We start from the raw sequence: 20667 nt of genomic DNA, 5'->3' as shown, positions 1-20667 counted from the left end.
TTTTCTTTCCTTCTCTCCTTCCTCTCTGAATCAATAAAATATATATTCTTTAAAAAATGTTTTGGTTTTTTTTGTTTTTTTTTAAAAATATATTTTATTGATTTTTTACAGAGAGGAAGGGAGAGAGATAGAGAGTCAGAAACATCGATGAGAGAGAAACATTGATCAGCTGCCTCCTGCACATCTCCTACTGGGGATGTGCCCGCAACCCAGGTACATGCCCTTGACCGGAATCGAACCCGGGACCTTTCAGTCCGCAGGCCAACGCTCTATCCACTGAGCCAAACCGGTTTTGGCATTAAAAAATGTTTTTGAGTCAAATAAAAAAGGATAGTAGAAAAGCTCCAGAAGGATTGGAAAAGTAACTCAGATCTGAGAGTAGCCAGGAGAATTTTCACCTCCTTTCTCTTACTGTTTTAGGAAGAAAAAGTGCTGGATTTGTCCTCCACTTTGTAGCTGGAGCTGACAAGAGGAAAATAGAAATAAATACCCCATTCCACAGATGACTTTTTTCTTAATTGGGAATGGGTGAGTCTTATGTTTGGCTCATGGTAGTGACATTCAAAACAGTGTTTCAGTGATTTGAAAAGTAATTTAACTAAGAAACGACAAGGAGAGTGATGCAACCCATAGATGTTATTGCTGCAAGTTGTAAAACAGTGACAGGATGACAAATGTTCCTGTGACCCAGAGCTCTTCTGGATCACAGGAGTGACATTCAGTTGAAAGCAGATCACTTTTCCAGGCACGTTTCTACCGTGCGGCGCAGCCAGAACTGGCGCCCCTTGGAGGGGCCAAAAAGAAGGAGCACCGAAGAATTTTATTCCATTGAGGAATATACTAACATTTTACATAGAATTTTGGAGATATAAAGAAAACATATGAGGAGCTTCAGATAAATATGAACTTTGTTTTCTGTTATCAGAATATTAAATATGTATTGTGTTCCTGTGGACTCATTGAATTTCTCAGGAGGAAACTCAGACCAAGTAGGAAAGGTGGGCTTGAAATTTAGGAGGCAGAGCAAAGTAGGATGCCTCTGGAGTTGACCACACAAAGATGACCGCTGGAGACATGGGGTGCAGAAGGCACATGGGGAGAGGATGTAGAGAAAGGGAAGGCCAAAGCCAAGACTTTGGGATATGCCCACAGAGTGAGGCTAACAATGGCTCCCAAGTATATGTCCATGTCCTAATCCTCAGAACCCGTGAATGTGACTTTATTTTGGACGAGTTTGCAGATGGGATTAAGTTAAGGATTTTGAGAAATATTATCCAGGTGGGCATTAAATGCCATCACAAGGGTCCTTCTAAAAGAGAGAGGCTGAGGGAGCTTAGACACAGACCCAGAGGAGGAGGTGACATGACTATGGAGACAGAGATTGAAGTGATATAGTCATAAGGCAAAGAGCAGCATGGAATGCCGGCACCTACAAGAAGCTGAAAGAGACAAGGAACCGACTTTGCCCCCAGAGCATCTGGAGGAGGAAATACAGCCCTTTCAACATCTTGATTTCAGACTTCTAGCCCCCAAGCTGTGATGATAAATTTCTGTTTTTGCAAGCCACCAGAGTTGTGGTAACTTGTTACAGCAGCCCTAGGACACTAATATCTCATCATTGGGAACAAGAGAGAAAAAGAGTTTTAAGACAGACAGCAGAGCCCTGACCAGTTTCGCTTAGTGGATAGAGCATCGGCCTGCAGACTCAAGGGTCCCATGTTCGATTCCAGTCAAGGGCATGTACCTTGGTTGCGGGCACATCCCCAGTAGGGGGTGTGCAGAAGGCAGCTGATCAATGTTTCTCTCTCATCGATTTTTCTAACTCTCTATCCTTCTCTCTCCCTTCTCTGTAAAAAAATCAATAAAATATGTTTAAAAAAAAAGACAGACAGCAGAGGTAATGATGCTAAATGCTAGAATCTAAGGGGTGTGAGAATGAAGAGTGAGAGGAAGTTGTCATTGATGTGATAGAAGCTAAAGGTGACAGCTAACTTGTCACCCAAGCAACTCTGTGTTCCAGGCACTGCCATAAAAACTTGAGAGGTATTAATTCCTTCTTACCATTTTCTGAGATATTAGCTGTGGTTATCCCATTGTATAGGTGAGGAAACGGAGGCACAAAAAGATTCAATAACTTACTCTAGGAAAAACAGGTAATAAATGGTGTGACCAAGATGTAAACCCAGAAACTGGCTCCAGCACCCACATTTTAACCACACACTGTACTTCCCTCTTCTCCTCCCTAAAGGTGTGACTTCAGATCTTTTTATCATGTAAGGTAGATGATAGGTCTCAAGGGGGAAAAAAGGTATTTTTTTAAAGATGTTTTGAGGTAGAATGGAAGAAAGATTAGAATCTTTATGTTACCTGGGCTCCGTCTTCCCAGCTGAGTTGGAGAGGAAGTTGCCTGCTGACACCCAGCGAGGCAGCCAAGTCTGGCCTCAAGGAACCTAGGAAAGATGACAAGGGTGCAGTGAAACAGGAAGTACTGCATTCAATTTTTGTTGCAGAGGTAAACATGCTCAGTGTCTTTCCTTGACTGGCCCTTGACCCTGTGCTCTGCCTGTGCCCAAGGAGTCTTTGTTCCATGTAGAATGTCACATGCAGGGGAGAAGGGGCAGAAGGGGGACTGTCACCCCACAACTCTGTAATGAATATACTTCATTCAGAGCCAAGGAAGGAATCAGAGATATACACAATATGATCCTTGCCCTTAGAGACTCTGGATGTAGTTAGAGAAATGGGACATCCATGTGCTGGCAGGCGAATGATGACTGTACAAGGGCGTTGTGTGATAAGGTGATAAGGGTTAAGGGTTAATTGTAATTAACTGGGTGTTGACTGTGGGCCAGAGGAACTGGAAGGACTTCCAGGTGAAGGTTTCAGCTGATGAAGGACTTTAGTAGCTGGTCAAGAACACTTCAGCATGATGCAAAGGGTGGTGGTGGGAATAATAGCTCTGTAAGAGATTGGGTCCAAGGAGTGCCAGAATACTATACCTTCCAAACCTTCCTTGACACATGATATACCATCCAACCCTACTTTGATAAATTATTCAGAACCACTACAGACTTAAAACAATCAGTCTGTGTTTTGCTATTTAATTCATTAGGCTACATGCTATAATGGAAAGGAGCGGGGTTAAGATTCCAGTTAATCACTTGTATGACCTTGGACCAGTAACTTCACCTCTTGAGCCTCAGGTTTTCCATCTGTAAAATGTAGATACCAGTTCTCTGTCTTTTAGGGTTGTGCTACGGCATAAATGGGATAATAATTGATATCTAAGCACAGTGCCTAAAATAAAGAACAAATTGGATGATGCAAGTTATTGGCTGACAATTCATTTCTGAAGATGTGACTGCTGAACTTTCTATAAGTGTTAATGCTTTCATATGCATGAAGTATATGTTCTGTCTTGTGTACTGTTTGTTTATACATCTCCCTCCTCCATGGACTTGGCCATTGTATATACTCTGATGGGCCAGGCCCTTTATATGTACCTCTCAGAAGTCCTAATTCTTGGAGTACCTGAATGGATTTGCTCAGGTATCAGGGGTTCCTCCCAAATTCCCCTGTAATATACCCATTTTCCTCATATCCATCCTGTCTTGGTAATACTCATGATTTTTTTAACATATCCCCAGGGTCTCCATTATTATATATTTATTAAACATGGAATTCAACAGTTTCAAGGGCCTATGCCATTTATTTCTACTGTGTAATTTTTATTCTCATTTGTCATTTTGTGTTTCCTTGAGGGGAGTTATATAAGAGCTAGAAGTGCCGCACTGACTCACAGTCCTTGTCCCTTCAACCCAGTAATCCTCTGCAAAAGGGACAAGAAGAAATGTTTTGGGGAGAGCAGCCTATTTCATTTTCTCAGACTGAGGCTGTACGTACTGTCTGATGTTGACTTAAAACATCTCTCCCAGACCTTTCATCTGTCACCTGTCTCTCTTCTTCTGGAATCTTGATGGGTCTACAGACGTTCATTTTGCACCTCTGTGGAAATGTGGAGCACTCAATGGTGGTCGGGAGCACGGAGGAATGGAATAATACCAGGTTGATGCTGTGGTGTTAGTCCTGCCCATAGAGACAGCAGGAGCTTAAGGACACACTTGCCCAGCACCTACGCATAGAGCAGGGCATGCATTGCTAAGGGAAGGCTGCTGAGTTGTCTCCCAATGGGTCATCCAGCATGGAGGCCTTACCTGGGTGAATTTCCCAAGACCAAGGCTCAGGCTCACAGCATGTGAGCTTGGAAGCTAGATCTTGGGGCCAGACACATACTAAGCAGTTCATGGGAAGTAAACGTGTAGAAGCCCAGGATCCCAGACTGCTAGCCGCACTGAAAACCCTGTCTGCCGGGTAGTTGGGAACACTAGTACCATTACTCCCTGCACTGGAGGCCACGTCCTAGTCTGAAGGCTGTCTGGTGAGCACTGTCAGAGCGAGGGCACGTAGGTGGATAAAGGAGAGTGAAACTGTGTGTCAGGACAGCCTGGCTGTGTATTTGGAATTCTAAAGCTCTGAGGCTATTGCCTGGATCGGCACTGCCCGGTTTGTCTCTATTGCATTGTTTGTTGGTTGTTTTTTAGTATGTGTTTTATTGATTTAGAGACAGAGGAGGGAGAGGGAGAAATAGAAACATCAATGATGAGAGAGAATCATTGGTTGGCTGCCTCCTATACGCCCCCTACTGGGGATCAAGCCTACAACTAGGGCATGTGACCTGACCAGGAATTGAACTGTGACCTCCTGGTTTATACGTCGACACTCAACCACTGAGCCACACGGCCGGGCTCTTGGTTGGTTTAATGCAGTGGTTCTCAACCTTCTGGCCCTTTAAATACATTTCCTCATGTTGTGACCCAACCATGAAATTATTTTCGTTGCTACTTCATAACTGTAATGTTGCTACTGTTATGACTCATAATGTAAATATCTGATATGCAGAATGGTCTTAGGCGACCCCTGTGAAAGGGTCATTCGACCGCCAAAGGGGTCGCGACCCACAGGTTGAGAACTGCTGATTTAATGCTTCCTTTATGCTGACCAAACCTCATTCTATTTGAGACATCCTTTCTTAAAGATTTGTTAGAATTTACAAATTGACTTGGGTAATATATTTTCCCCCACCATGGAGAAATTTAAGGTAACTCTTTATACCTCTCGCATGACCCATTATTACTGACTTACAGTTTACCTCTGAGCAGACTTTTTATTTCCCTCACGCCTGGGTTTTTAGTAGACTTCTCACCGTAGCCCTCTTCTATTGGTAATATGTAAATTTACTACTTTTACCCTGCCAGGCCTAGTTTACTCATCTGTATAAGGCACCAGATTAATTAGCTAACCACTAAAGTAATTTCTAACTTTAAATTTCTACCTTCAAGTTTCAAAAGATTTTCCTCTTAATAAAAAAAAAATCTGTAATTTTGTGAAGCTTAGCTTTCCCTTATCAAATAGCATGATTCCTGACCAGGTCCCCCTAGCTAGTTGGTATTAATAAAAGCCTTTCCTTGGCTTTTTTTTTTAAGAACAGATCTGGATTCAGTCATTCATGCCTTTGCATTCCAGTTCCATCCTCATAGTACTTCTTTGGACAAATCAATCATCTTTCATATTTCATTGAGGCTTCTAAAATGATTTTCTAATTCTCTTTCCATCAGTAATTTATTAGCTGGAATTCTAGAGTGAAGAACTTTCTCTTATTAACTATTTGGTTACTTTGAAATGTTGTTAATAAAGTAAAGGCAGGACAAATGCTTAATTCTTTTCTCTTTATCGATTTTTTGAGTAATGAATTGAGGATTTAGCACTTCCAATGTTGATCAATGTGTTTTTTTTTTAAATAACATCTTTTGAACTCAGAATTTGACATATTTTATATGTATCAATGCATGCAATCCATATTGCCATAATCTATGTAAATTGGTACAATTCATATTGTTTTTGATGAGATTGACACAATGTATGGAATTTCCTTCAAACTATTCTGGCACCTAAAAGCAAACCATCAACAAAGGGAGTGATATAGCCTAACCGGTTTGGCTCAGTGGATAGAGCGTCGGCCTGCGGACTCAGGGGTCCCAGGTTCGATTCTGGTTAAGGGCATGTACCTTGGTTGTGGGCATCTCCCAACTCGGGGGCATGCAGGAGGCAGCTGATCGATCTCTCTCATCGATGTTTCTGGCTCTCTATCCCTCTCCCTTCTTCTCTGTAAAAAATCAATAAAATATATTTTTTAAAAAAGGGGAGTGATATAGATGAAAAAAAGATTGGAAAAAATCCTTTTTTTTTCAACTTTATGGAAAAATCTTCATATTTATTAAAGCTGGGTAATGGGTTCATAGGGTTCATTATACTGTTATTTTAGCTTTGGATATGTTTGAATTTTTTCCAAATAAAATAGCTCTAGAAATACACATAATTCTAAGGTTATCAGAGGTGTAAATCTGAATTTAGTCTTCAACTTTTGCCTCTACATGAATCCCCTGGAGAAGGTTCTTTGATTTTTATTGAAATTCCAGATATCCCAACAACAGTTCTTACTATTGATAGCCCCTGACAGCAGCATGCCAAATATGTGCATATTCTTCAGGATTTGGGAAAGCATTTTAATATTTGACTTCATTGGAATATTGGTAATATGTAAACTGACTATCCCTATTCATAAAACTCTTGTCATGATATCTGAGGTTGTCCACTTTTGAAAGAAACGGTGTTCAGTAAATATTGTTAGTGTGAAAATCAATTGGTATCACAATTCTAGCATCACTTGCATCCCTTAAGAATTTGAAGCTCAGTTGTTTATGCTCTCTGGATTTCATGCCAGAAAATCATCTTGCATTTTAGCCTTTCTGAACTGACTTAGTCAACATAACGGTGCTATTTCTTATTCCAGGTTTAAGTTTATCTATTCATGGGGCTGAAAAGCGTTTGCAAATCCATCAACGGCGAAGTGTGGCAAGCCACCCAAGGTCACGTCGCCTGCCCGTGGTCAGGCATTCCTCACTCCCACCAAGTAGAAGGTCAATAAAAATGGAGGCAAGCTCTTCTGGAATCACTAATGGGAAAACCAAAGCCTTCCACCCAGGTAAGGCATGGGAAAAGTGCAGCAGGGACCCATGTTAGTAACAATCAAAAACAGCCTGTGTTATATTTTCATTATTGAATTATGCCATAATTCCAGTTAAGTTTGCTTTTTAAAATAATCTTGTGTCTGTCCCTTTCTTCACTTCAATTACTGGTAAATGTCACAAGACAAGTAAGAGTACAGAGAGAGCTTGATGTGTCAGAAAGGTGAAGGCTATGTTCTGCCGACAGTGGTAGAATCTAAATGAAGATCTAAGTGAATAAACTTGCTTAGTTCAAAAAAGCTTGTTGTACACTAAAACAAAAGAGGATTTGGCCATTTTCTTCATAATTTATTCTAGGATAGGCCAGGGAGAAGGTCAACCTGAGAATGCCCATGTTGAAACCCAAGATATCTGGTTTGACTTGCCTATAACCTCCTAAGAGTAAGGCAGAAGATTGGGATTATATTATGTTTCAAGGTTCTTGGAAGCATTTTAACAAGTAAAAAATGTTAAAATGAGTCAATATCAAAGCAAGTAGTTTTTTATAAAAAAGGTTTTATTTGCTTGTTTGAAGGTATTCATTCATTCATTCATTCATTCAACCAATTTATTGAATGCCTGCTATATGCCAGGCATTGTCTTGGATGCTGAGGAAACATCACTGAACAAGGCAACTTTACTGTCCATCTGATTCTTCTCTGTAATGTCTGGGCAGGTGGCCACCAAGCCCCAACTAAAGCCAAGCCTCCATCTCTAGCCATGTCATGTCTGTCTGTCTGTCTGTCTGTCTGTCTGTCTCTCTCTCTCTCTCTCTCTCTCTCTCTCTCTCTCTCTCTGCAGATTCCTTACTCTCCATCTCCAAATGTATCTCTCTTTACTCCCATCCTTTCCATCTTTCCTACATTTTTAGGAGATGAAGGTTCTCCCAATGATCTTGAATAAGCCTTCACCTGTGCCCTTGGCCACCCCTCCTCTCTTGAGCCTTGCTCAGGAGAATGTGTCCTCTCATTCTCTCTTTTTCTTCCTCCCTTACTGCTGGTTCTTTCTCCTCAGGTTATTAAATAGGCTTAAGCTCTCCCATTCCTATCATATTCATTTACCACTTTCTCTTTCATTTACCATCTCTCTTGAAGTTTCCCTTCTCCTTTCTAAGCCAAACATCTTCTAAGCCAAAGAATAATCTACACCATTTCCTCTCCTTCTCCCTCCAAGCCACTCTTCAACCTACCACTACCTGGTTTCTAGCTCCTCCACATCTTCTCTTGAGGCTCTTAGTGACCTCTTATTGGCCCAGCATGCCTAGTGACAGACTCTTCTGATGCACCAGACCAGAATGGACCACCACTCCTTCCCCAAACCATGTTCCCTGGCTCCCACAACAGTCTTCTTTCTTGGTTTTTCTGTTAGTTCTTTGGCATACAACTTTCCCGGTTTTCCCATTTCCATCATCTCTCTCTTCTTCTTGCATCCCATCCCAGTAGGTCCTTTACACTAAATCTAGAATAGTTCATCTCAACCCTGACCATGTCATTCGCCTTGCTTGTCCTGCTGTCTGTAGGGTAAAGTTTAAACCTCTTAGCATGTTGAAAACAAGTGCCCTTCATGATTTAGCCTCTACGGCTTCTCATCCTTCATTTTTGCCTACCTCTGCCTTAAACTTTATATGCTGGTGTATCAGTCAGGATTCAACCAGAAAATCCAAACCAGTGAAAGATACATACTAGAGATTTATTATAAGGAATTGGCTTTCATGATTGTGAGTTCTGTCAAGGAAAGTCTGAAATCCATAGAGCAGGCTGTCAGGAAGGGCAAACTGGAACTCTTGGGTGCAGATGAAGCTGCTGTCCACAGGTGGAATTTCTTCTTTTTCAGGGAGGCCTCAGCTCTGCTTTCAAGGCCTTTCAGGTGATTGGAACAGTTCCGTTCAGATTCTCAAGGATAATCTTCCTAAGTTAATTTCAACTGATTTCGGATTTCTATCACAGCACAGCAATACCTAGTGTTCATTGAGTAATTGGGGACTGTAGTCTAGACAAGTTGGCACATCAACTAGACCATTAATCAGATTAATCAGACATCTAATCAGACTGACTTGTATTCAGCTCTTCAAACACCTGGTACAATTTCATGTCTCCCAACATTTGCTCATGCTGCTCTCTCTAGGATGCCTTGGTTTTGCTACATTATATTTTAACCTTTTTAAAATTACCTGTCTCTCCACCATAAGGTTTTCAAGGATGAGAAGTCTGGATTATATATATTGTATCTCCAATAAATATGAGTAGGGTAGGACTGAACTGAACCATCATTAGCTGTTTTTTAGATTATTACAATAGCTTTTTTTATAAACACATTTTTCCAGCTTTATTGTGATATCACTGACAAATTATAGTAGTTTTCTAAATTGTTCTACCTGCCTTTCTTTCAACAAATATTTGTCGAAGGCCTATCCTTCAAGTACTAGTGATACAGCAATGAAATAAACAAAGGTCCCTGACCTCAGAGAATCTGATAGATAAATTATATACTGTTTAGGAAGATAGTAAGCATTAGGGGTAAAAGGAAACGTAGGGGAATCAGGTAGTAGGATTGCTTATTGAAATTTTAAATAAGGTGGTCAGGGTAGGCCACTTCGTAGAGGAGATGTGCATTCAAAGACTAGAAGGAGCACCCTGGCTAGGTGGTTCAGTTGTTGGAGTGTCCTCCCATACACCAAAAGGTTATGGGTTTGATTCCTGGTCAGGGTACATACTTAGGTTGTGGGTTCAATCCCCAGTTGGGGCACTGAGAGAAGGCAACTAATTGATGTTTCTTTCTTATATCAATGTTTCTCTCTCTCCATTCCTTTCTCTCTAAAAACCAATAAAAACATATCTTCAGGTGAGGATTAAAAAAAAAAAAAGACTAGAAGAGCCAAGAGAGCCATGTAAATGGGCAAGTTCATTACAGCAGAGGGCTAGTCAGTGGGTAGGGCCTAGGATAGCGATGAGTCTAGAAGTTTGAAGATCAGCACAAAGGGCCTGAGCCTAAAGTGAGGGGAAAACATCAGCCTAGAGAGGCCAGTGGGAACAGATTGGGCAGGGCCTTTTAGTCCACGGTAAGGACTTTGAATCCTGTGTGAAATCAGAGCACTTTCAGAGTTTGGAGAAAAAGAATCCTATGATCTGACTTATATTTTACAAGGATCACTTTGGCTGCTGTTTGAGAATAGACTATATAGATAGAGAGGGTGAAAGGAGATAGGTCACATAGGAGGCCACCATAACAATCTAGTCAAGAGATGATGGTAGCTCTCATCATTAGGGGTGGGAGTAGGGTGGTGGTAGTGAGGATTTGGATTTTGGAAGTATTTTAAAGATGGGCTAACAGGATTTCCCAATGGACTGAATGTGGGGTAAGAGAGAAAGGAGTTCTAAGGATGACTCCAAGGTTTTTTATCTGAATATATGTGATTGATATCCAATGGAGAAGCTGTAGGAGAAACAGATTTGGTGGGTTTTAAGTCAGAAGTAGGGCCAAGATCAGAAGTCTGATTGTGAACCTCATAATATTAAAAACTGGCAAGATCATGTAAGTGGTGGGATAAACATGTCTGGAGTTTGAGTGATTGGTCTTGGAGGGAGATCTAAAATTGACTGTTGTTGACATATAAATGGTCTTTGAAGCACTGAGATGAAAAGAGATGACAAAAGAAAGAAGTAAAGATGAGGCAGCGGGGAGGATTAAGAGCTGAAATCTGGGGCACTCCAATAGTAAAGGTAAAAGAGACCATGAATTAGCAGCAAAGAAGATCAAGACAGAATGCCCAGCAAGGATGGAAAGAAGCCAGAAATTATGTATCTTGAAAGATAAGTAACGAAAGTTTATCAAGAAGAGAGGAGTGGTGATTATCTAGGTTAAATATTGCTAAAAGTCAAGTAAGTCCAATGCTAAGAATTGGCCATTGATTTTAGTAAAGTGAAGATCAATGGTGATTTTAATAAGAGCAGTTTTGGTGAAGTGGTGGGTATGAAATCCTGGTTAAAGCAGATTTAAAGGAGCATGGGAGGGTATAAATTGGATACTCTAAATACAGACAACTTTTTTTGAGCGGTTTGCTGTGACAGATAGTGAAAAAATAGGGAAGAAGCTGGAGGAGAAATAAGGTCAAGGGGGAGTTTCTTTTCAAAATAGCAACTGTTTAGTAGATAATTCATGATGTTGGAAAGAGTGGAGAATTCATGATGTGAGCATCGGTGAGAGAGATGAGAGTAGAGCACAATACAATCATGAATAGTTTATTTGTGATAACAGATGGGAAGGGACAATATGTGTATGTTGGCAGTGTGATGAGGATCTAAGAAGTTCTTTTCTCACTGTCAGTTTTATTTGTAATGTGGGAAGCAAGGTCATGGCTGAGAATGAGAATGGAGCCAAGGAGAGAGAGGCAGAGAAAGAGGGAGAGGTGGAGGGGAATCTGTACGTTATGATGATATGATGGTATGATAAACAAGAAATATGATTGACAGTCACGTTCAAGGGCTGTTGTAGATTTATGGTTATGATTAAAGTAGGAGGAGTCACCATAGTTGTGTTTTGCTTTAAATTTGTTTAGCCACATGAGTGAAGACATAGAATAGATGGGGGGTTAGATTTAGTCAGGGCTGCATTTTGCCAAAGAATTAGGAAAAGAGTGATTGGGATTCACAGGTGCATGAGAGGGAATGATTATAATAATTGATTATGTGATGTAAGCTTTGTAATGAGGGAAGTCAAGACATCAAGGGGGTGACGAACAGTGGAAAGCTGATAGAATCAATTGGTTGGAGGTCTGAGAGGGTTGAAAGGGTGTTGAGGTCGGGTAATGGGAAGAAGAGCTGGAAAGATAAGAGGACGTGATAAGAGAGGGCATGCATGATACTGATGTTATGGAGGAGGGTGCTATTATTAGCAATAAGCAAGTCTCGACTAGGATATGAAATGAGTGACTATAATAAGGCAAGAGCATTGGAGAAAAGAATTCTCAGGACTGAGAGGCCAGGTTTTAGAAAGGATTGTCTATATAGATATTGAAATTGTCAAGAATTGAATAGTTTTGGGGAGAGTGATAAAAAGCCAGGAGTTAACCTCATCAAGAAATGAGGGGTTGTGACCTGGGAGGCAGCAGGTGAATGCAGTCATGAGGGATAGAAGGTGATAAAATATAACAACCTGAGATTTAAAGCTGGGTGTGTTTAGGGAAGAAGGAAGAACAATGGTCTGAAGTGGCATTAAGACTCAAGGAAATCTTCTAAGTTCTCATCATAAGAAAAAGAAATTGTAACTCTGTATGGTGAAAGATGCTAACTAGATTTATTGTGGTGATTATTTCTCAGTATGCACAGTTATCAAATTATTATGTACAGCTGAAGCTAATAATATGTCTATTATACCTCAATACTAAAAGAGACTCAAGGAAGATATCTTCTCCAGATCCATTGGTGTCAGGGCTCTAGCAGAAAATCCCACAGGGAAGCAGTGACCTCTGGAAACAACAGGCTTTTATTGGAGAAGATGAAGGGAACAATCTGAGAAAAGACAGATGATGAGAAGATAATTCTGGGGGGCCCAATAAAAGGCTTTTGGATGTTGGAGAGTTGCCTTCGATGGCTGTCTTTAGTTATTTTTCCAGACCACCCCAAAGTTCTCTAAAGATGATGATCAACATTATCCCTCCTTTGCTTAAAAAATCTTTATGGCTGTCCAGAAGTAAGTGCAACCTTGTGGTCCCTCTCCACTGTAACCTCCCTGTTTTTTTCCTGGTTATGTCATTTTATACTCCATAACCTGCTGATTCTACTTGAACCATCATCAGCTCTTCACTATTGCTCAAGTAGGCTTTTACTAGTACTTTCCATTTCTCTGTCATTGCTCAAGCTCCTCCCTGTTTTTTGGAAGAGCCCTTCCCCCAATTGATCTCTACTTCTCATTTCTCAAAATATAACCCAAATTCCAGTTTCTCCCAAAAGCCTTTCTAAATCTCACTGATCAGAATTGATCTTCTATAGAACTTGGAAGCCTTATTGGGTCCACCTGGCTTTAGATTTCATAGTTCTCCTGGAAGGCAGGAACTGTATTTATCTTTGTATTCCCCATCCTTCCTAAGCCCATGAGATACTCAGAGTAGGTTTCACTACTAAATGATTATTTGCTGTTTGTCAAATCTATTCCACCCACTGGATACAGGTTTGCATTCCGAAGTTATATAGAGTAAATCTAAGTCTTCTTTCAAATGAGGATCCTTGAGTTGTTAAAAAATTCATCTTGAGCTGCTTGTCAACTGAAACATTTCCTAGTTTCTTCAATGCTTCCTTCAGTGACATGTTTTTCAGATTCTTGAACCTCCTGCCCACTCTGCTCTTAGAAACAGTCTTATTTCATGGCTGCCTCTTTGAAAACACAGTGCCCAGAATAACATAGACTATTCTGCTGGTGTCTAACCCAGGCAGAATACAGTCGGCCTTTAATTGACATCCTATACCGATATTAATGAAATACAATTTAAATAAATATTATTAAGGTATTTCCTAACAGTGTACCATCAGCATGGGATAATTTAGATTTTCTCTAGTCACTGCTCTAACCTTAAAAATACATCACTACATTTATCTATCCATAATTTTATAATAAATTGTTGAACTATTGGCTATTGGTTAACTCCTGGCCAATATAAAGCCTATTGTTTGGCATAGAATTATAATTAAGTAAAATTATATCATACAAATTACAATTAGAAACCTGTTTTTAAAAACACACATTTAGGAACAACAAATCATCATGGAACAACAGATACAACATACAACACTCCTGAATAGTGGATATGGGTAGCTGCTTTTTTCCCCCTACACTGGGAAACATTCCAAAGCTTTAGAATGTAGATGTATGCCTTTTATTTGTACTTGCCATTCACTCTAGCTTCTAATATGTGTATTTTATATTTTTCCTCATTTTCTTTTTTTCAGTATATTTTTATTGATTTCAGAGAGGAAGGGAGAGGGAGAGAGATGGAAATACCAATGATCAGAGAGAATCATTGATCGGCTACCTCCTGCATGCCCCCTGCTGGGGATCGAGTCTGCAACTTGGGCTTGTGCCCTTGACCGGAATTGACCCGGGACCCTTTAGTCCACAGGCTGGCGCTCTGGCTACTGAGCCAAACTGACCAGGGCTTTTTTTTTTTCATTTTCGATGTACCCTGACTTAATGTTTTATATCCATCTTGTGACCTGTTAGACTGGGCATGCTCCCTTTTTGTGAATTTGTTCTTTTATTCTAATTCAATTCTAGGGGCAGAGTATTTTGACTGAAATAAAAAAGAAGCTGGAAAAATTTTGTGACATACACAAAGCTCTGGACATTACGCTTGTAGATAGTGTTTTTCTTAGAAGAAATTGAACTGGAGGTGTCCCATTACATTTCTGTCCCTTCCTCTTCCAGCTTGTCTGCCTTCCCCACCCAAACAATTGGGCAATTTCACATCTAGAGCATGACGGGCAGCACTGGAGAGGGAAGAAAACATTTAGATGTGGTTACAGGAGCAAGTCTCAGAGAGCAGCAATGAAAGCTTCCAGAATCACAGGTATAAGATAAGGATAGCACTGACATTTGCTGGGAGTTACAGTGATAGTTTCATCTCAGCAATTCCTTTTTCCCCTCAGTCACTCACTGCTGGTTTTTCTTTGTTATAGTTGCCAGGAAGAGCCTTGCTTTTTTTTTTTACTTTAAAACCAGAATTTCAGTGGTAAGTTGGATGTAATGGGCTGAGACTAAATTTCTCACATCTTTACAGTGGTAATACATTTAAGGATTAAAACCCTGTGTTTATATATCTACATATGATAGCATAATTTTTAATCCCTAAGTCCTAGATCTTAGAGCATGTGATATTGTCAAACATGACCTATTTGGTTTAGTTGATTGCATCATTTGGGGGGAGTGAGTTTTTGTAAACATATAATGAGGATAGAAATAGCCCTTCCATAACTTTATTTATACATATTTGTAAAAAGACACAGCACTCAAGGTGCTTTTGGTTCCTTAAAGCCTCTCTCTTTCTGTACTCAATGGAAAAGTTCTCCATCATCCAAAAAGAAAAAGAAAAAAGAAAACCAAAACCACACACAACACACACGCACTTTCTTCCCCAACACACACACACACACACCACAAAAATCAATCTGTATTGCGTTTAACAAATAATGTATTGAACTTAAAGGAGCATTTGGGAAGGCTTTTGCGATATTTTGGTGGCATTTTAGCTCGTCACCTGAATATTTACTGATGGTGCTTCCTCTTGTGAAGTTAACGACCTACTTTTTGTTTTTCACGGTCAGGTTGTGTGTGTAATAGGAAATCTAATCCTTTATTTAATGTCAGGGTTTCATTGCACTGACTTAAAAGTCTTAGTTTTTATAGAGACAGACTCCTAGAAAGAGAGCAGGCAGACAGCTCTGGTTGAGGTAGGGAATGTAGGGGAAGTGAAGGGATTGAGCAAAAAAGAAAAAAGAGAGAACTCATGGGCATGGACAACAGTGTGTCGATTGCGGGAGTAGGGGGAGGTGGGAAGGTAGAGGTGGAAGAGGGCATAGAGGGGACAAATGGTGATGGAAAACATAAAATGAAATAAAAATAAAGTCTTAGTTTTTTAAACTGGTACCTAAAACACTTTATGCTGTTATTTCTATTTATGTCAACGTTGTAGAATACCTTTGAGCCTCATTCTCATGGAGTATGACCTTGGATGTTATATAAACACTGAAAATTCACTCACTTAAGTACCCACCCTCACCTCCCAAACAAACAGTTCAGATAGGATCTTAATTCCTTTTGTTTTATTTTTTCCTTTTAATTGAATTTATTAGGGTGACACTGGTTAACAAAATTACACAGGTTTCAGGTACCCAATTCCATAACACATCATCTGTCCACTGTATTGTATGTTCACCACCCCAAGTCAAGTCTCCTTCCATCACCATTCATCTCCCCATACCCTCTTCCACCTCTCCTACACCCCCTCCTCCCGCAGTCACCGCACTGTTGTCCATGTCCATGAGTTTTTCTTTTCTTTGCTTAATCCCTCCACCCTCCCAACCCCCCAAATACCCCTCCTCCCAGCTGCCAGCCTGTTCTCTATGAGTCTGTCTCTATTTGCTTTTGTCTTTTATTTTTCCTTTTTGTTTTTAAAGGATGTTTTAGACCTGCCCCTTCCAAAGGAAAACCTGAAACAGAGCAAGGGATGCTCCCAGGTACCATTGTGAAGTTTTTCTTTCAAAGTGTGAATTTTTTACACTGGCTTCTATTTTATTTTTTTAAATCATGGAAACATGTGGCTTGGTAATTTAGTGTTGTTGTGGTTTTTGTTTTGTTTTTTATCAAGGTGATAAATTTCACTGTTTATAGTTCAGTGACACTTAGCAGAGAGAAGAGCTGGCCTTTAAAACATTACAGATGATGTACCACGTTATCGTACATCTGTGCTCTCTTTCTTTCTCTTTTCCTAGTTAGAGCAAGACAAGTATGACTTGTATCCTCACTGAATCCATGAGGGACTGGGCTCACAGTGGGGATCGGGCTTAAAACCTGACTGGCCTGTGCAGAACTATGTTTGTAACATGGCCTTGTCTGTGCACTCTTTGCTATGAGTAAGTTCCTTTAAGGACTAAGAAAAGCATACTTTTCTTCTTTTGAGCATGTTTGCTTTTGCTCAAAATCCGCTAGTTCTGCCACATACACTCCTTCACCAATCCCAGAGACTCGTCTTGGAAACGAGCTGGTTCCAAGTCTTTGCTGTGAATAAAGCACCCCCCCGCCATTTTTGTGCATGTTCTTAATTAAAGCTCTACAGCTTCTTTATCTGGTTTCAGAAAAGGAGAAAAGAACTAGGGGGCTAAACCCCTTTCAAAACCTACTCCGAATGCCAGAGAATTTTTTTCCTTTTCAGATAAATGTGATGTAGATGATTCTGTTGGGGTGAGGGTGGGGATGGGGTGTGCAGAGACAGTTTTTTATCATCAAGTGATTTCTTTCAAGGACCTTTAAGGGGATTCAGGTGAAGGAGCCCCCATGTATGTGGAGAGCTGGCTGCTCCTTTAAGTAGCCCAGACCACAGTCATATAGTAGTGATCATGCCAGATTATTTAAGCCAGGGTTGCCTGCCTCATATCCATCATGCTGTTTGCAATGCTCTTGCTTTCAATCAATACATACTGAGTGTAACATTAGGGTTTCTACTCTTAAAGGATTGCCCCCTAATCTGCTTTAGTTTCTAGCTTTGCTTTGTCTTTTTCAAAGTATGTAGCTTACTCTTTTGTACAATGAAAATTTCATTCTGACTTGAATGTAATGAGATTGAAATCAGTGACGCTATAATTTGCACTGTTTTGCATATGTCAACCCTTTTCAGGGAGTAAAAAGCCCTACTGTGTTTTTGAAGATCAAGTATAAGCCCAGTACTGAAGTAGAGAGACACACTGTATGTTTTCATATGTGGCACTTTTATGTATTTTGTTGGGTTGTTCTAAATTGGACTGTTCAGTACTATGTTTGAAGCTAGGATGTCATTTTTATAACCATCTTGGTGTTTTAGCACCATTATTATTACTTTTGATATACAGAATGAACTGTGTGCATTTATAGAGCAATAAGAGGATATATTTAATGTACTTTGTTTTTAAATGAATACAAACTAAAAGCATGAATCAATAAAAGTGATTAAAATGAAAAATACATATTTAAAACTCATTATTCTGCAAGGTAGATGGGACTTCTTTAGTTTCATTCTGTTACTTGTAGTGTACTTAGACTAATGCATCATAGCTCTGTTGAGAGATTATACAAGAGCTCTCAACTGAGGTTCTAATTTGTAGTGAGTCATAGATCTTAGAGGCAGCATGGACATTTTAGCCATATTGAGGCCTATTAAGTCATCCATCTACTTTTTACAAAGTTAATAATCCCAATTCCCAAAGTGCTTTCTGAAAACCTATTGTTAAATATGAAAAGAAAGAGCAAGACAGTCTTGTAGATTTCTGTGCCATCAGCCCTAGATAATTTTAGTTCATTTCCCTTAGAGTCTACAACCTTTTCTGAGTGCCTACTATGTGCTAACTATGTATTTGGAAAATACTTCCTAAGGGCTGATACAGTGCAGAACTCTATCATGTTGTCCTTAGAGAGCTCTCAGTTGTGTCCAAATTGGTGATCAGTCAGTGTTCTTTGGTTATAAATAACTGAAGCCAATTATTTAAACCAAGCAAATAAGGAATTTAAAGCTGAATGATATGGAAAGAAAGCCTAGAGAACCAGCTTTGCAAAAGGAACAGAAACTAAGAAAAGAACTATTTAACTATCTGGAAAAAATGAACTACAATTTTTAAAAATATTTTTTTATTGATTTCAGAAAAGAAGGGAGAGGGATAGAGAGATAGAAACATCAATGATGAGAACCATCAATCCACTGCCTCCTGCATGCCCCTCACTGGGGATGAAGTCTGCAACCCAGGCACATGCCCTGACTGGGAATTGAACCATGATTCTCCTGGTTTATAGGTCAACACTCAACTACTCAACACTGAACTACTATTTTTTAAGTTTTGCACTATTTGGCTCAAGTTTTGAAGACCTGGGACAGAGGTTCTACTGGCCATACTCCTTTTCCTTGGTTGGGTAGAGGCTGATGAGAGAAAAGATGGGGCAGGAGACCTCTCCTTCAGCTTTTATAATAGGAGATAGGACTCTTTGGTTTCTCCTCCCACCCAGGCTGCAGTAAGGGAAAGGCACTTCCCCAAAAGGAAAGAGATGTGATGTTAGAAAAAGGAAATAGACATGAAGAATGCCCACTGCAGGGATCTGAACTTAACCTGCCAGAATAGAAGCCAAACTGTACTAATGGCTGGAAGAGATATAAATAAAGATATGGGAACATTCCTATTGTGGAAAATTAAGAAAGATTCAAAAGGCATGCAAAACTGGACTTTGAAGATCAACCAGGATCTCAACAGGAGAATGGGGAGATGGCCATCTTGATAGAGCAAAACTCATAATAAGAGAGACAGTGAATTGTGCTGGTTATGAATGAAAGCTTTGTGGTTAGATATTATAAGCACAGATATGTTACCTAATAGCTGTACAGACTTGACCAAATGACCCAATTGCTCTGAATTTGTTTTCTCTTCAGCAAAATGAGGATATTAATACCTGCTCATGGTGTTAGAGTTGCCAGATAAAATACAGAACTCGTGGTTAAATGTCAATAAACTACGATTACTTTTTGGTGAATGTACCAAATATTGCATGGGGCACACTTATAAGAAAAAAATTTTAGTTGTTTATTTGAAATTGAAATTTAAAATGGGAACCCTATATTTTTATGTTTAATATCTGGCAACCCTATAGAGCATTGTTATGACAAATTCATTCATGTAAAGTGCCCAATATGATCCTTGTCACATAGAAGGTGCTCAGTAATAAATGGTAGTGATCATTTTTGTTGTCACCATCATCACAGGCAAAATTCTGAAGCTTTGTATGCCTGGACATACAAATCTTTCTAATCATTTCTTTTTTGGTCACTGCACCATAGACCATTTCCCAGTTAACTTGTGCTGATACCAGTAAGAGGAGTTCTCATTTTGTACACGGACACAGGTCCGTTCACCTTCTTCTTGTATTTGTATGGCTTCTCTTTCCTTCTGATTGTGTCAGATGTTTCTCTTGTGTATCGATTTCACTTGACTTTATCTTTTAGCCACTCATAATTAATGAATATTATTTTCTATTCCCATCCATAGGCCAGTACTGAGAGTATTAAGAGCATCGGAGTTGGGACTATATTTTAAGGGTCAAGAACAGAGTAAACTGAAGCATTGATTGCAGTTTTTGAATTGGAAACTGTAACACTTAATGGGTATGGATCAAATTATCCCACTTTAACGATTATGCCATATAAAATAGAATTAGAAACCTTCTGAAATCTAAAATAGTTCTCTTGCTTTTCCTTTATCTGTGAAGCTCATCATATAATCCTAGAGAAATATCATTAGTTACAGAATATGTCCTTTATTCTCTTGTAGAATTTGTAAAATTATTTTTAAAAATCTTTATTATTGAAAGTATTACATATCCCCTCCCCCCCGTTAACCTCTTCAGGCCACCCCCGACCCCCACTCCAGGCCTTCACCACCCTATTGTCTGTGTCCATGGGTTACGGTTGATCTCTCCCCACCCAACCTCCCACCCAATGTAAAATTATGTTTTGTGGATATGTTTGATTATTTTCCCAAGTAATTTTAACCTTCTTTTAGCCCTTTCCCCATTTATGCATGGTTATTTTTCTCTTATGTAGTTGTGGCATTTACATGCTGGGACAAGATGATATCATAGGACAGAAACTTTAAGATATTGCTGTTTCTAGTGAGCTAGCATATCTGTAGTACTGTCTGTATACAGAAATAATTAAACATTTGATAATAATAAAATTACAGTTATAATTTATTAAGCACTTTCCCATAGTTCCAATCTCAAACTCTGTTAAGCTATTTGCATTCATTATCTCACTTAATTCTCA

General features: G+C 39.6%; 1 protein-coding gene across 1 annotated transcript in view; it reads left to right on the top strand.

Moving 5' to 3' along the window:
- The window catches only part of ANO4 (anoctamin 4), a 293207-nt gene that overhangs the window by 125942 nt on the left and 146598 nt on the right, over window positions 1-20667 (top strand). The window contains exon 4 of the mRNA XM_023749873.1: window positions 6911-7102. Within this exon, the coding sequence (XP_023605641.1) occupies window positions 6911-7102 (192 nt within the window). The remainder of the gene's footprint in view (window positions 1-6910; window positions 7103-20667) is intronic.

Source organism: Myotis lucifugus, unplaced genomic scaffold, assembly GCF_000147115.1.
Source record: "Myotis lucifugus unplaced genomic scaffold, Myoluc2.0 scaffold_10, whole genome shotgun sequence".
NCBI classification, from domain to species: domain Eukaryota; kingdom Metazoa; phylum Chordata; class Mammalia; order Chiroptera; family Vespertilionidae; genus Myotis; species Myotis lucifugus.
The sequence above is the reverse complement of the archived record's forward strand: the minus strand, read 5'-3'. Positions and strand labels throughout refer to the sequence as shown.